Genomic DNA, 18,518 nt, shown 5'->3' on the forward strand with positions numbered 1-18,518 from the left:
AAATTTAAATATATATAATGATGATTATAAATCATCACAATAATAAAAAATATAAAATAATAAAAACATAATTTAAATATAGTGACAATTTTTTACCGTCATAATGATACAAAATAGTTTAATATTTATAATAATATTTACTAATATAACACTTTAATAAATTTTAAATTTTATAGCAATCTAATATTGTAAATGGTTAAAATTCAAATCTGAATCGCCGATATTTGCAACAATAACAATTGGGATGATTTTGAAAAATGAGAGATCCAAATTAAATTTTTTAATAATAGACAAATTAAATTGAATTTTTTAATAATTAAAAGATCAAATTGAACTAAATAAATAAATAGAAGAACAAATTGAACCAAATAAATAAGCAAAGTGTCAAATTAAAAATTAGAGGACTTGATTAACTTTTTTAAATTTAAGAGGCGTAATTCAACCTTCTAAAATAATAAATAATAAAGGAATCATTTTAATAATTAAGCTTTTTTTAATACTAATACTTTACTGAGAAATAAGTCACAAATCATTACATACTCTTTTTATTTCATGATCTCTAATGTTTCTTGACACAAGCAACGAATTTATAAATAAATACAATAAAAGTCTTGGAGTCAAGAGGTCTAATTAAGATTTCATAATCTCCAATTAATTTATTAGAATCCCAATTAGCCGGCTTAAGCAGGCTTGGCCGGCCATGTTATTGTAGTGAAACTATGAAAGCTTCAAAGGAAATGGCATATATAACACTGAAACTTGACACTGATGCTACAACTCAGAGACCACTGAAGCTGAAGTTAACTCAGAAACATAAAGGAGTGAAGTAGAGAGAAAATATGAGACAAGCTGGTGCATATTCAGGGTTACTGTGTGGTGGGGTATCGGGAAGGACAGGGCCCCACTCACTGCCCTTGGCAAGGATCAAGAAGATCATGAAGAATTCTGGGGAGGGTGTTAAGATGATATCAGGTGAGGCTCCAATTATTTTCTCCAAGGCTTGTGACCTCTTCATTGAGGAACTTACTAGAAGGTCCTGGATCATGGCCATTCAAGGCAAAAGGAGGACTTTGCACAAAGAGGATTTGGCTTCTGCTGTTATAGCCACTGATATATTTGATTTCTTGATCACTTTGGTTTCCAATTCTGACAGCCATGCAGTTGGTGGTGCCACAAATGTCATGGAGGTGGAAACTATAGATTACTCTTAAGCCACCTTACACTACATACTGCAGCTACAAAATTTGAGTTCTATTTCTATATATGGCTATGTAATTATTGTAATATATATATATATGTGTGTGTGTGTGTGACATAACTAAGGTAAGAACTTTATGTGTTTGTTATGCATCCTCATACTAGAATGAAATGAAGTTGTGTTAAGATCCTCAATACAGAGGAACTTTATGTTATTGTTAACTTTAAAGTTTTTTGATACGCCATAATACAACAAAAAAGTCCCATCAGCTGCTTAGAGAAAAGAGATTTGGCAATGGTGTCTATTGCCTAATATGTGTTGATGAAATTCTTGAACTGCAGCTAGCTAAAAGAATAAAAGATTTGTAACGCAGCGAAATGCCAATGTAGATTTCAAGTAAAAACACTTTCAGAACTTCCCTGTATTCCCCTTTTTATCCATGGCCATTGGTTGACCTCATTTCCTTTTGATTTTTGTTGGAACACACTGCTTATTTCAATTCTTGGATTGTAGCTTATATATCCGTTGAATAACTTTACTATATCAATGCTTTTAAGATGAAATATAACATGATATCACAGCTATTCTAACAATTATTATTGAACCTATTAGGTCACCAGCTATTAAGCCGTTATCAAGCACTTTAGGTTTTACCCTAGGATGCACTAAAACGGGAATGGGGACATATACAGGTACGTAGACAGAGATGGACAACGACAAATCTAGAAATCCTAAGATATGGGTACGGCTAGGAAGCAACAAATTTTTTTAATATTTTCTATTATTTAAAAAAACTGAAAAAAAACATGAGAAATAAATAATAACATTAGCATATTATAAACTTAAAGATAATTGATTGATCTACCAAAATAAAACATTCAGATGCAAAGTAAGAAATTAACTTGGTCTGCCCTGCCCTCTCGGTAGGTCACAAAACTCATACATCACTGTTGATATAAAGCAGTAGTTCTTATATAATTCAAGATAATCATCACCCTGTTAGAGTGTTATCCCATCTTTGAGTAAGATAATAGAGTGTATAATTTATTCAAAATATTAGCTCTAATTGAAGGATTATTTCATACAAGCTTCCCTGCATTAGTCTTTTATGTTAACATGACACTTAACTGGGGACAAGAAAAATACAGAGTCAAAATAAAGATTAGAAAAAAGAAAAATAGACAGCATACGATGCCCAAATTGAATTCCAGTCAGCAGAACTCATACTAACAAAGTATTAATGATATTCTATACCTTCAAACCAGCTGGCAAGGAAAAAGGAAATGCACAGCTTTCAGAATATCACAAAGCCATTGGCTATAATGCCTTATTGTAAACATTAGTGTGCTATGCATGTGAGACTTATGATTGAGTAATGCTTCTTAACGAGCTTCTAAAACTGTAATACTAATTCGTTGACAGAATGTAAGTCATTCTTAAATGATGAAGATTATTCCTGATGATGTGAACCGTCTCCAACAAATATAGCTGGTAGTTTGGCCCGAGGCAAGCCAATTTCACTACCTAACATCATAACTACATATGACATGTTTGGCCTGTGATGTGGATGCTGCTGCAGACACAGAAGACTGATATGGATGCAGCGCAGAGCTTCAGAGAGATTGCAAGAATCTGTTCACTATTCACTAATCAATTCTGAAGGCCTCCCTTCTAACCACAAATCCCATGCCTAGAACACATAAAGTAATGTGTCATTCACAGTGATGTAAATATGAATAAAAATAAAAGGAAAAATGATTTATGCACTGTATAAAAGAATTTTATACTGTCATCCTATCATAAATTGACATGTGTAATAAGCTTCTTGATTTTTTTAATAATTATCTTAAAAGTTATATTTATCATAATTTTTAATTGATTGACAATATAAATATTTTTACATTGACAGTACATAAAAATTAAACTAAAAATAAAATAACAGTTGATTAATGATTTACACGTACATGTCCAATAAGGTTTCTATTTTTTATCTTGCTGATTGTTTTCGGCATTTTTATTTCCAAATAATATTTTCAACAACAAAATGCCAAAGCTAAAGACATCAGCTTTGACTGAGAAGTTTCCATTCATTGCATACTCTGGTGCCATATATATCCACTAAAAAACAAATATAAAAATAAGGAGCACCATTAAAACCAAAGTTTAGACATTATATAATAAAAAATTAAGGAATGTCAAGGATTCATACTAATTTCCAGCCACCCTATGTGTAGTTGCTGCGTTCTGGTCTCCAAACAAAATTCTAACCAAGCCAAAGTCTGAGATCTTTGGATTCATCTCACTGTCAAGTAAGATGTTACTTGGTTTCAGATCTCTATGAATGATTCTAAGTCTGGAGTCCTGATGAAGATAGAGAAGGACCCTCGCAATCCCACATATTATATTGAAGCGCTTAGGCCAATCCAACAATGTTCTGTGTTTGATCTAGTGAACTGTTCATAGAAGTTAATATTTGTCATATTCAATTTAACAAACTAATTATATAGACTTAGAAGGACTACAAATACTCTGAACAATATTAGCATGGACCCTGATTCCATACTGATTCAAGTTATGCATGTATTCCTATATTAGCAACTTCTCTTCGTCCGTATGCAACATCCATGAAGCCTTACAAGATTACAGTGTTGAAGTTTGGCTATTAATTTAATTTCGTTTCTAAATTCCTTGAGCCCTTGTCCAGAACCACTAGAAAGTCTCTTAACAGCAATTTCATGCCCATTCTCCAATGTTCCCTGCCATTTGGAATTTGCAGTTATGCTAAATCACACAAGAGATTCGTTTGTTTTAGCCATGATTCTTAAATTTTAGCTTATCATGTATATTACATTGTATACAAAGTTTTTCTTTTCCGAAAAAAAAAAAACTTGTATACAGGTCCAAAACCACCTCCAAGCTTGTTGCTGATTGAAAAGTTATCAGTTGCACTAGCTATAGTTGATAGGCCAAACAATGGAAGCTCCATATCTTCCTCCTGTTCATTGTAATGGTCCACTATTGCTACATTCTCTGGTTTTTCTAAGAATGTTAGCTTCATTAACATAATCCAAAAGAAGAGACATATCTATATCAAGATGAAAAAGTAATCTTAGTTTTCGTGCTCGCCCTTATTTTTCTTACGAAATAGAGAGATAAGAGTAGGACACAAAATATTGCCATGCTGCTACCAACTGCAATTCCTACCATCACCTTGTGTCCTTTTTTAGTCTCTTCAATGGTTAGTTTTCACATAAAATCAAGCATTTAGCTTAACAAGACGGTAAATCATGGAAGAAACTAGAACATGTGTTATGATACCAAGCGATCTAGAGCAAAGTGTAAATTGTTGTAAATTTCTTAGTACTTGTCTTTGTTTCTAAGGTGAAACGCACGGTTTCATTATTTTATACAAATAAAATAATAAAACAATCCCCCCAATTTGTATAAAACCCGAGAATCCCCCTTCTAATTTCCTTTTCTTTTCAATAACCCACCCCTATCTCTCCAATCCTCCCTCTTCTTCTTAATTTTTCATCTCTCAACCTTTCACTCATCTTCCTCTATTGTTCTAAAATTTATCAAATTTATTGTATTCTTGTGTCATTTCCAAGCATGAAAAGATGATTGGAGTAAAAGGAAATACTATTCATTTTCTTAAAATTTTTATTTGATCTCTTTAATGTAAAATTTATAACTGATTGTGTTAGATGAGTATTTTATAGCATAGTTCAATTATGAGTTGTGTGAAAAGGGTTAGAAAACTAAGTATTAGGAATTATTGTGGTTTCCTCAAAACTGTAGGTTTGCTAAATTTGGAAATTTTGTTTATCCTCTTATTCTTTTATTTTAAATGTTTAGATTCTATGCAAAATAGGGTGGTTGATCCTTCTAACGACATTGGAAGGCATTGATTGCATTTTTTTTGAGTGAGTAACTAATTTATTTATCAACATTTTTTTAAAATTTTTTTAGGAGAAACAAGTAAATTTTAAAATATATTTTTTTGTGATCTTTGAAATTTTAGGAGTACTTGAGAATAAAATAACATATTTATTTTTGTTTGATTGAAATTTATTATGACATTTTCAATAAGGTATTTAAGAATGAATGTTGAATTATAGTTTTTTTTATTGTGAGTTCATGGTTGATTTCTGTTCGTTACAACAAAAGAGATAATGTAGCTTATGAATTAAACACTCATATATATATACACACACATATGTATGTATTTTTTTCATTTGTTGCAACGAAGAGATAATACAATCTACGAGTTAAATATCGTAGTTCTATAATTACTGTTCGCCACAACGAAGAAATAATGTGGTCTATGTGCACATAGTGGAATGAAAGTTTGTTTATAAAGTTATTATTCTTAAATACAAGTTTATATGATACAATAGTTTATATAAGTAAGTTGTATTTATTTCGCTTTTATTTAATGTCATTTAAATTCTTTTTGGATGTAAAGACTTGTATTATGTTGTGTTTTTCTTCCTCTTTGTTTTATATCTTATGTTCTCACAAAATTTTTGTGATTTATCCTTTATTTCATTTTATTTTTTCAGATACACAAGTAGTGAAGTAAGTGACTTCTTGGGATTTATTGACTTACCTAGGAATTTGTTTATCCTTTTGGTAGGCCTCCATTGCGTTTGATGAAGAGTGTTTTTTACTTAACTCCATTATAATGCAAATATAGGAATAAAGGTAGTAATAGATATAGAGAAAAATCTCTTTATTTTGAAATTTAAATTATCTTCTCTTATAGATATACTAATGGCCTAATTATAATGTTGTGATACACTTTGATAATTAGTATTTATGACCAACATCATTATTATTTGATATTTTGGATAATATGTTAAGGGTTTGTGTTATGATCTTTGACCTTGACATCTAAATGTTAAATCTGGATATATATATATATATATATATATATATATATATATATATATATATATATATATAATATTTGTTTAGATATATGATATGTTTTTACAAGTTATTTAATATAGGGTTTGACTTGTTTTTAGAGAAAATTCTATTGAATTTTCAATAATCCCTTATGGATGATCTTTTAATTGTGATTTTGAGTGAGAATTTTTAGGCTAACCAGCCTAGGGAAGCCAATCATGGTTTAAGAGTGGGTGGTGACATATGGATTAAAGAAAAAATATAGTTGAATGGTAACTTAAATCCTCTCCTGTCATGTTTCTCTGCAGCTACTATCGAAAACCCAGTCATTAACAGCAAGTAAAGAAGAAATAAAATGTGATTAACTAGGCTCAGCCTAGTGGTGGAGGGTTGGAAATAAATGTATGAGGATTTATTATCGTCGTTTTACACTAAAATAAAGAAAATTGTGATGAACTACTGAAATTTTCACTGGAGAGAGATGCAGGAGAGGATCCACATCTATATTTTTTTACTCTATGACGCAAACACTCCTTTATCTTTCTTTATTCCTTGCAATATTTATCTTTCTTTATTTAACAGTTCGTGTTTTTTTTTAAACTTTCTTTTAGATAATAATTAAGTTAGAATAAAAGGGCCATGCATGTGAAGTGTGGCTTGCTTTGAAAGGGGAGACTTTGCGTGATATAAGGAGTACAAAAGATTATCCACGGACGGAGGTTGGCTAGCTGTTGACTAGAGTGTTCATTGTTAATAAATTCCAAAAATGTTGCTATTGCTGTCAGCGTGTATGCCAAAATAATAGCATAACGTGGGCCGAGTCTCCTAAATTATGCAACAGAATAAGTATCTGTTTGTATGAGTCTTAATGTTTATTAAAATTGATTTGAAACCGATATAATTCATATTGATGTTTTTATTATAAAAATCAAGTTTAAAAATTAAATATATGAAAATTTATCAAAAATTAATTTTGAACTTAAAAATTAATTCTCTACCATGAATCCAAATATCTACTAACTCTTACGATGAAATTGTTAGCCAATGATAGGCAAAATGATGTAAATGGATCATTTTTACAAACTATTTATTTAAAGGGATATGTTTTTAAACATTTTTTTGAGGGGGTTTATTTTTGTAGGATTCTCAAGGTGTTTCACCATTCCTATTGACGAAACATCTTATTTTTGAAAAGCAACACGCTTCCGCCACTGTCACTGGCGAAAGCAGCCCATAAACCCATCCCCATCCATGCCTCCATACAGCCATCCATCCATGCACATCATATGGGGTTCCACCGGTACAACTGGTGAAATGCATGCATGAGGGGTTCCGCCAGTCTAGCTGGCGAAAAGCATGTAGAGGAAGGTTGTCTTCTTGCTAGGGTTTTCAACTTTTCAGAAAATAAATGAAGAAAAATTTGAACGTTGGAGGGTTTGGGTTTCAACCTTTTTCAGGTTTTCAGAAGTTGCAAAGTCCTAGCCTTAGTTTTTTTTTAACGTAGGAGGGAAGAAGAAAACCTTACACCTTTTTCAGCTATATACAAGAAATAATTTCATTATTTGCTAACCTTACCTTTTCTCCTATTTTTTTTTTCAAAGCATTATAACTCATTCCAAAATTAATTTGAATTGCTTGTTTACTGTCTTCAAATATTATACCGTCATTCTCTTCATATATCCTTCCATTGAAATATAAGACTGCTATAACAGAATTCATCATATACCAAAATATACCTACAAATTTTTTTTATAAATAATTAATCATACTAACAAAACTTCAACTCGGGAGCAATTTTAATAACTTCAAAATTAAATACTGTAAATCTAAACAATACTACAGATTAAAAATTAATTCTAAAAAAATTATAAATGATGTGAGGATTTTAAAAAAAAATACCACCAATATTAAAATGAGAAACATACCGAAAAATAACAAAACTTCAATTAAATAATCTAAATCTAAAAAATACTACAGATTAAAAGTTAATCCTAAAAAAATTATAAATGATGTGAGGATTTTAAAAGGAAAGATACCACCAATATTAAAATGAGAGACACCGAAAAATAACAAAACTTCATCTGGGAGTAATTTTAATAAATTAAAAATTAAATAATCTAAATCTAAAAAATACTACAGATGAAAACTTAATTCTAAAAAATAATTTGTAAATGATGTGAGGATTTAAAAAGGAAAGATACAACCAATATTAAAATGAGAGACATACGGAAAATTCATAAAATATGAATTGGGGGCCAATTTTAATAACTGCAAAATTAAATAAAGATATCATGTATATTAAAATGAGAGACATGCCCAAAAATAACAAAACTTGAAGCGCGGAACAATTTCCAGAAGAAATTTTGAGTAAGAAATTTCCAAACTCAGAAATACACAAAACTAGAAATATGGTAGTGTGTTTTCATCTAAAACTTTGCTCATATATATAAGGGGAGGGGGAGAGCCTACAAGCATGGGAAAACATCACATGCATGTGTGTTTCACCAATGGGGATGGCGAAACCCATGTTAGCATGAATGCATGTGTGTTTTGCCAATGGAGATGGCGAGACCCATACTACTGGATGGGGATGGCGTGGATGCATGTGGGTGCATGGGTATCTCGCCAGTGACATTGGCGGAACCCGTGATTGTGGAACCCAAGAGGCTGACATGCAGGTGTCTCGTAGGAGGGAATGATGGAATAAAGGTGTTTCACCAACAAGAATGGTGAAACATGTGACACCCTCTACCCCGACGTATATATAAATAAATAAAATATATAAAAAATATCGGTAATCAAATTCACACGGGTAAAAGGTTCACATTCACTTCACTATTATCAATTAAAACTTATTAAAAATATACTCGGCTCGAAACAAGGCCGTCAAAATTTACAAAAATATGTTGTTAAATCAGTGAGATAAAATAAAATAGACTAACATTATGCAATTAATATAAAACTTACGCCCCACTGTCACATCCTATCAGAGCATTGTGTCCCGACGTCCTTCAGCACAAGGTTCCTTTAAGCACTTCACCTAGCCATCTGCTCCCCCGAACACAAGGTTCAAGATCATCACAGGATCCAAACACAAACAGCAAATCGGGAGTGAGTTATCACATTCCTGACTACTAGAGAGAAACAAAACAACATATAGTAGCCAAATACAATTTACTTAGCATATCTCACATTATTTCATCCCTTTGTCATTCAAAATTTACTTTTCAATCATCAATCACACCTTTCAATCATCAATCACAATACACAAGAATCACACACTCCAATCAAGACATAATAACACATCAATTTCATAATAAACAATTAGCAGGCGTATGAACAATTATGCTAAGACTCAAGCCTATATGTAATGTTATACCATGTCAGTGAAAAACCTCGTCGGATGCCTAGGAGTACATGACAAGACAAACCACACACTAGCAAGTCAAGTCACTCTCACTAAGTAATATCATAGGGAGACCAGTCAAGGTCACAGTGTTTGCGAGAATGCTCCAACCATATGGGATCAACATAGGCTTAAAGGAGCACTCAAACCGTGTGACCCCCAAGGCCTACACTCTAAAGAGTCCGTTAGGGTCTCTCCCTCCTGATTCAGGTCCAACCCAAAAAACATTTTAGCACATAGACTCTATCTATGAACTGTACAAAACACACGACTCCTCAATTGTTCTCAAAATAATTTTAACTCGTCGCCCTTTAAGGGTCTTATCATTAACTCGTCGTCCTTAAAAAGACTTAACATTAACTCGCCGCCCAAAAAGGAACTTAGCATCAACTCGTCGCCCTAAAAGGGACTTAACATTAACTCTTCGTCCTAAAAGGGACTTAGGATCGTGTGATTGTACAATTCATAGTTCACAACTCAATGCACTTATATATCTCAATCATATACATACTCAATTTATCACATACACTTAATCTCAATCACAATTATATAATTTCAATTTAACATGTTATCACATCTCATGAATCATATACACTTTACCTATGAACTATGCAATACACACATTTACTCAATTGTTTTCAAAATCATTTTAACTCGTCGGGTTCCCACAGTGGATCTCATCACAATACTCGTCGCTCTTAAAGGGTCTTACAATTGTGTGATTGCACAGTTCATAGTTCACAACTCAATACACACATCTCATCTCAATACACATGTATTTCATCATCTGTCACATGTTCAATTTATCACATACTCACAGTTTGAATCATCATTTCATAACCTCAACATAACAATTTATACAAAAGATTTTATCACAACATGGAATGTAAAACCTCTGAAATAAATCCTCACAATTGTATCAAAATCATGGGTTAACACAAAGACATCAAGAGCACTCAAGTTTATCAATCAATTCTCATCAGGACATCAATTGGTACATAGAACACAATAATATTGTATTCATAATCATAAAGAAATATTATAATTCAATAAACATCCCAAAATAAACCCAAATTTAATTCTCTAAGGATTCCTACACATGTTCATTCTAACCCCCAATTACGATAAACTCATCCCTTACCTCTGAGCTGACTCACGTGTCTTCAGCTAACAATAGTAACATCTCTAGCGGTTTCCTGAGATTCCTTCAGTTATTCATCCGACTGCTCCGATAGAATTCCCAAACGTCAGAGAGACGAAGAAGAGATTGAATCCTCCACTTGTACTATCTTCATGCGATTCCTTTTTCTCCCTCCCCGAATATTATCTCAAAAATCCCAACGGTGGAAGTGTGCACAATTGAATTTCGAACAACATATCCAAATTTTATGAAAATCCAACGGTTAACGAAACTGAGATCGTACTTTTACCGAGATAGTTTTGGGTTTCTGCGGGAAAATAAAAGGCTACAATGCGAAGGGTTTTCCTCTAAGCTCAGACATAATATCGAAATTCCCAACGGTGAAAATACTCGGAATTGGTTTGGGAACGTGGTGATCAAATTTCACGACGATCCAACCGTGAATGAGCCCGAGATCGTCGTTTTTCTAAGACAGGTTTGGTGAGCTGCGGAAAAAAGAAAGAGTTTTGAGAGGAGAAGGGGAAAAACGAAAATGAGACCAAAAAGAAGTACCTGACTTAATATAACTATTTATACCTAGGGTACTCAGCCTATTATTTGCTCTATATTTATTTATTTATTTATTTTATAAAAACAAACTCTATTTTATTTTCTATCAAACAAATAAATCAAATAGTTTTTTTATTTTCTCTCAAATTATTATTTTAATTAATAATTATATCTCCTTATTTATTTTATTTATAAAATCTCTATCATTTTTTTAAAACTCTATTTATTTATAAATAACAATCCTTTTTAATCTACATTACCAATATTCGGATGTTACACACACCCAAGCAATTGAATAACTGATAACTAGTGATGACAAGAGACGAGAGTCAGACCATGGAGAATCATCCCAAACTGTACAAACAATCACAGATGAAAGTGAGGCTGTGAAAGTATTACAGGAACAAACGATACCCACAGAAGCGAGAAAACCATGGGTGGATGTCATTAAGGGCAATAGGAATCACGATCGTGGCATGGCGGTGGAATATGTGGCTCCGGCTTTAGTGAATGGAAAGGTAGAAGTCACCATTAATGAAGCAGACATTGCAGATGAATTGTTATACTGGGATAATGTTGTCATTCTATTTGCCCTAGGAGAGAACCTATCTATGCATGCTGTTAAGAAGTTCATGGAAACAACGTGGAATTTTGTATCGCTGCCGGAATTATATTATAATGAAGCAGGGTTTTTCTTTGTCAAATTCAAGAATGGTGATGATAAGGAGAAGGTAATGACATCAGGTCCATACTTTATATATGGCAAACCGCTTTTCATACGTTATTGGACACCGGATTTTGAGATCAAAGAAGATTTGCTCAGAATTCTTCCGCTATGGGTAACATTCCCAAACCTGCCACTGCATCTATGGGGAGAGAAGTGTCTGTCAAAAATTGCTAGCACCGTAGGGAAACCGATTGCTACTAATGAATGCACAGCCAAGAAATTGAGAATATCCTACGCGAGAGTTTTAATCGAGGTTGATGTCACACAAAAGCCTAGAGAAACTGTGTGCATTAAGGACCATAATAGAAGGGTTTTGGAGCAAAAAATTGAATATGAATGGAGGCCAAAATATTGTCATACTTGCTTGAAAATTGGCCATGACTGTGCAGCACCAAATAGAGTTCCTATGCAACGTGCAAAAAAGGTGTGGAAACCGGTAACGAAATCTGTAGAGGAGAGTTCCCAGTCTGAAGCTAGGGTGCAACCAAAAAACATAATGCATGGGAATGACAACGTGCAGGAAGGAAACATATAAGGGGATGAGGATCCTTGGACTATTATTGCTTCATGAAAACTGGACCGGGGTAAAAAGCATATCGAAGAATCACCAAACAAGAATTTGAATAAGAAATTCCAAAATAGATTTTCGCCTCTTAGGATTGGGGATCGTCCTATAGAGAAAATCCCAACCGTCCCATGATTATCACGTGGAACGTAAGGGGCATTAATAAAGAAGCTCGACATCGAGAGATTAGCTCCTGTCTCTCTAGGTTCAATGTACCGGTCGTTGCTTTATTGGAAACTAGGGTGAAAATGAAAAATGCAGACAACATTAGAAAAAAGTTCGGATCAACTTGGAATTGTGCTGACAACTATGCGTATCATGAGAATGGTAGAATCTGGGTTTTGTGGAAAGCTAACTCGGTGCATGTAAATGTACTGCACATTGCTGATCAATATATTCACATTGAGGTTTGTGGTTTAGACCATAATACACAATATGCTGCAACGATTCTGTATGCTTTTAACCAGCTTGAGAAACGTAAGGAGCTCTGGAAGAAGGTTGAATATATAGGCTCTACTGTGAATGGCCCTTGAATAGTCATGGGAGACTTTAACAATGTTCTCAATAGCCAAGATAGAATTGGTGGGATTGAAGTTAATGAGGCAGAATTCAGAGATCTTGCTAACATGATGCGAAATTCTGGTTTGTTTGAAGCAAGTACTAAAGGTCCTTATTTTACGTGGTCGAACAAGCATGTGACGGGTGCGATATATTCTCGTATTGACAGATTAATTGGAAATGTGCAATGGTTCCAACAGTATCAAAATAACACAGTGGAGGTCCTAATGCCAAACATTTTTTATCACGCACCTTTGAAAGTGAACTCACATATACAGGCTCGCAAGCGGAAAGCTGTTTTCAAGTTCATTAATTGTACCACGACGGATGTGTCTTATGCCCAGATTATTTCCAGCACGTGGCAACAAAGAGTTGAGGGATCGACTATGTGTCAATTGTGGCGCAAATTGAGAAACCTCCAACCTGTTTTACTGAAGCTCAATAAACAATACACTAATATGCAAGAGAAAATTCAGCAGGCTAGGATTGAGTTGGAACAAGCTCACGCTAACCTTAATTCCAACTTATTTGATGAGCATGCCATCAAACAAGTCAAGTACTGTACTGATCATCTTACTGACCTCAACCAGCGGGAGGAGAGCATCTTAATGCAGAAATCAAAAGAAACTTGGCTTAAGCTTGGCGACGGAAACAACTCGTTCTTTCATGCCTCGGTTAAGGAGAAGAATAAACATAAAGGCCTTTATACGTTAACTTCTCTCACAGGAGGCTTACTTAGTACGCAAGAAGAGATTGAACATGAAATTCTAGATTTTTATTCTGCGTTGGTGGGCACAAAAACCGCGGAACTGCGAAGTATTGATCTGCCTGCTATTCGCAATGGAAATACGCTGTCTGTTGTCTCTGCTAGTCGTCTCATTCGTCCAGTAGAGGAAGCGGAAATTCTGGCAGCATTACGTAGTATAGGAGATAGCAAGGCTCCCGGTTTAGATGGTTTCAATGCCTTCTTCTTTAAAACTTCTTGGCAAGTGGTGAAGAATGATGTTAGGGAAGCTATTTTTGAATTCTTTGATACTAGTAATTTGTACCTGGCTGTGAATTGTTCGCTTATCACCCTTATCCCAAAATCCCCGGAGGCTAATACTATCAAGGATATGCGGCCTATATCTTGTTGTACCACGATTTATAAAATTATCTCTAAGATTCTCACTACTAGATTGGCTGAGGTGATTAATTATGTGGTCCATGAAAATCAATCAGCGTTTGTACCGGGCAGAATTATACATGATAACATCATGATGGCGCAGGAATTGATTCGGGGTTACAATAGAAAACACATCTCCCCTAGATGTATGGTTCAAATGGATGTTCAGAAAGCGTATGATACGATTGAGTGGTCCGCTCTCCGTTACATTATGATAGAACTTGGCTTCCCGCATATTTTTGTTAATTAGATCATGGTCTGTGTGACTACGGTGTCATATAGATTCTCCATTAATGGAACACCGTCTAAGATCCTGAAGGCAAAACGGGGTCTTCGACAGGGGGATCCCATGTCACCTCTCTTGTTTGTGCTTATTATGGAGTACTTTCATCGGGTCCTTCAAAGTTTAAGTCGGGTACCCAATTTTAATTTCCACCCGAAGTGTGAAAAAATGAAGATAATTAATTTGTGTTTTGCTGATGACATTTTGATGTTTGTGAGAGGCGACCTGGAATCTATAAAATTGCTCATGGATAAAGTCAGAGATTTCTCAGCTTCTACAGGCCTGAAGATTAGTATCCTGAAAAGTAAAATTTACTTTGGAGGGGTGGACGATAATACTATCAATCAGATTCAACAGGAAACTAGCTTTGCTGTTGGAAATATGCCTTTCAGGTACCTTGGTGTTCCCCTTGCCAGTAAGAAATTGACTGTTTCCCAATGTCAACCGTTAATTGAGAAGATGCTTGCTCGGTTGAAACATTGGAGTACTAGGTTGCTTTCGTATGTGGGGAGAGTGCAACTTTTGAAAAGTGTTATTTTCTCTATTGCAAATTACTGGATGCAGATTTTCCCTTCACCTAAAAAGGTTATATCCCATATCAACAGTATTTGTAGTAGCTTCATGTGGACTGGCAAAGAGAGCTTAACCAGAAAAGCGCCCGTGGCTTGGGATCATATTTGTAATCCTCTTTCTGCAGGTGGTTTGAATATGATATCCCTCTTGGAATGGAATAAAGCAACTATTGGAAAACTTCTTTGGAATGTTTGTGAGAAGAAAGACAGACTCTGGATCAATTGGATTCATGCGTACTATATAAAAAAATAAGATCCCACTACTTTCTGTCCTGGTATCCAGTGCTCTTGGATCCTAAAAGCTATGTTCAAACATCGGGATGATCTCTTACAATCTGATGCTTGGAAGGGGTTCCAAAATACAGGAAAGTATGTTACGAGAAAAATTTACCATATGTTGAGAGAGGATAAGCCTAAAGTGACATGGAGGAAAATCTTCTATGGGAATTTGGCTAGGCCGAGAGCTAAGTTTATTTTATGGATGACTTGTTTGGATAGGCTTCCCACCAAAGATCGCCTCCATCGCTTTGGTGTGGTCACTGACTGTAAATGTGTTTTTTGTGGGTTAACTGAGACCTGTGATCACCTCTTCTTTGAGTGTGCTACCACTAAAAAAGTTTGGGCTGATATCCTTAGGTGGATTAGCATTATGCGTATTCCTGGGGGCTGACATTCAGAATTGCAGTGGATTTGTCAATTGACGAATGGTAAAGGTAGAAAAATTAGTCTCTTGAAAATTGCTTTAACTGAGGTTGTATATGCAATTTAGACTTGTCGTAACAAGATTATTTTCCAACCAAATCCGGGTGGGACAATTCGTAGCAGGGATGTGATTGATATTATCCTATTGAGAGCTACTAGCAACAGGAATTTAAATTGATTCTGTAATATATAGCAGGCGTTGTTTTCTTTTCTTTGTCTTGTAGTTTGCTGTTGTCGTTGTGAGACCTGGATCGTTATGATCGATTTGTACTTTATTTGTTTTTTGGAAATATATTTTTATCTTTGATCCAAAAAAATATTGATTTAATATTAATTTTCTACAAAGATTGAATAAAAAATATTTTTTTAAAAAAAATAAAACTGACAACCGATTCAATCCGTGCAACTATGATTGACTTTTGATTGGATTGAATTACAAACTAAATTATTTAAATGATAAATTAATAAAATAGAAGAAACTAAATTAGATAGTTTTCTATTCAAAACTGATACAATTCATGAAAATCCCTAGGATGTAAGTTGACATTTTAAAAGTCCACTTTAGTTTTACAAAAAATAAATTTTGCCGTTTATCACTTCAAAAGAATTGTGATATTTGTAAATTGCAAAAAATAAATCATAATAAATTAATTATGTAAAACCAAATTAAGTCAACTTTTAGATTGTCAACTTGCACCATTCAAAAAAATATTGATTCTTTTACAGTCCATTTTGGCCAGAGGGAATATAAAAAAATATAATAGATGAAATAAAGAAGAGAAAATTAGACTGAATGGATAAAAGGTGAAAAATTGGATGAATGTGTTTGGTTTGATTTTTTAAAATTAATTAGTTTTTCAATATAAATTTTTTTGAAATTTTTAAACCACCCAAAAATTCCCTAAGTCAAGCCATTTCTAATCACCCGAAATAAAATTAATTGCCACCAAATGTTTTTGATGTCATTTTTCTTTTCTACCAAAAGAAAAGTTATATCATTTTATTCATGATAAAAGATTCAATAACATTAGAATTAATTCAAAAATATGGTGACTAAGATAAGATTATTTTGACACCCTTATAAAAACAAACGATGATTTGCGTGTATACGAATAAAGCACACAGTAACGTTTTCAAGATATATGAGTTCTTCTCTATTTTTGTGGACGACATTTATAATAATAAAAAAAGAATATCAATCCTATCTAAAGCATGGAAAAATAAAAACTATTCACTTATTTTTATCTAATAGTTTAAAATGTTCAGATAATAATTGGTTCATGGGAAAAATCAAACAGTTAACTAAACTAACCGGCTACCATCCCATCCAATTTAACGTGGATAGAAAAAATCGAATAAACTAAAAATTCAACAAATATTAGTTAACATATAAATAAAACCAAATGATGATTAATGTGTTAAAGTACACTTTAATCATTTGTATAATACTCAAATTCGATCCTTAATTAAAATAATTTTTATTCAAATTTTATTTATTTTTTAACCAAATTTTAAATTAATCAGGATTTTTTTTCTAACGAGAGGGTAAAAAAAGTGACATATAAATTCAATATTTGATATTTTAAATTATTTTTATTATATATCTTTTGTTTTATTCGATATTTTCCATAAAATTAAAAATAAGATTAAATTAAATCAAAAACTGATCCATTCAAATCGTTTTAAATTAATTCAAATCTAATTAAAAATTTAAACTAGAATTATTTGATAATAAATTAATAAAATATTATTAGATTAGATATTTTTTTTCTTTAAAATTAATCCAATTCAATTATTGCTTATGCGGTCCCAAAAAATTACAACCATGTACACTCCTAACGAATCTGTAGGGTAGGATTCATTATGAGGTCATTCGATAGTAATGATATAATACATAAAATCCTTTTACAAAATTAAACTTAATACTCATGATAGAAATAAAAAATAAACACTTTTACAAAATAAGACAATTGAATTTTTTTTTCTTAATATTCTGATTCATCGAAAAAAAACCTTAACTAACCTATGATCGAAAGATAAATAAAATTTTATCAAAAATTAAACTCAAATATTCTTAAATAACTCAATTATATTTATCATGGTTGAATTTATTCTGTAAAGAACTGAACCTCCTTCGCTGCGGTGTAGGGTAGACTTCTGATGCCACAACAATAGGAGCCATTTTAGAGGACCAGTCAGGTAACAGTACGTAAAATTATGAACTTTATTCTCTCTTGTTTTTTTTTAAGCTATTTCTGTGTTATTATTTCAAATGATACCGTTTTGATAATTTTTACAAAATGAATTTATAATTATATATTAATATAATTATTATACAATATTATTTATAAATAAACAACACATAAACAGTGTGAAAAAGATAGAAAAAAGCCAAATCCGTAAAATTATAAAATATGTAATCATGTGGAGCTCGTGGTTCAAGAAATATATATTTTAGTCATTACTTTAATGAGATATAGGTAAGATAAAATGAGTGCATTATTGGTGTAATCAACTGGAAGTTGAGCCAAGGAGGAACAGAGGAACCGCGATGATAAATTATTATTGGCAAAGTTTAATCCCGGAAGCTGTCCAAAATAAAGTTCAATAAAAAAAAAATGATACTTGGCGTTTAATGTAAGTAATTATCAGTTAACATCTCATTTTAGAATAAAGAATTAAGATAACAGGATTCAAAAAAATTAAGAACCCGTAATAAATTAAATTATAAAAGAATC

At 32.8% G+C, this 18,518-nt stretch overlaps 1 protein-coding gene and 1 pseudogene across 1 annotated transcript; one reads left to right on the forward strand and one right to left on the reverse strand.

The window, feature by feature from the left end:
• The first annotated feature begins 792 nt into the window (after positions 1 to 792).
• On the forward strand, positions 793 to 1,239 carry NF-YC08 (nuclear factor Y transcription factor family protein). Its single transcript, NM_001362633.1, has one exon. The coding sequence runs from the start codon at positions 840 to 842 to the stop codon at positions 1,209 to 1,211; it is 372 nt and encodes a 123-aa protein (NP_001349562.1). The 5' UTR covers positions 793 to 839; the 3' UTR covers positions 1,212 to 1,239.
• A 1,939-nt stretch (positions 1,240 to 3,178) lies between these two features.
• LOC106795348 (G-type lectin S-receptor-like serine/threonine-protein kinase At1g11410) lies at positions 3,179 to 4,256 on the reverse strand (annotated as a pseudogene).
• Positions 4,257 to 18,518: the final 14,262 nt, after the last annotated feature.

Source organism: Glycine max, chromosome 12 (genome assembly GCF_000004515.6).
Source record: "Glycine max cultivar Williams 82 chromosome 12, Glycine_max_v4.0, whole genome shotgun sequence".
In the NCBI taxonomy this organism is placed as follows: domain Eukaryota; kingdom Viridiplantae; phylum Streptophyta; class Magnoliopsida; order Fabales; family Fabaceae; genus Glycine; species Glycine max.

Excerpts from the sequence above, each read along its gene's own strand:
- NF-YC08 (NM_001362633.1), top strand. The coding sequence starts at position 840 with ATGAGACAAGCTGGTGCATATTCAGGGTTACTGTGTGGTGGGGTATCG.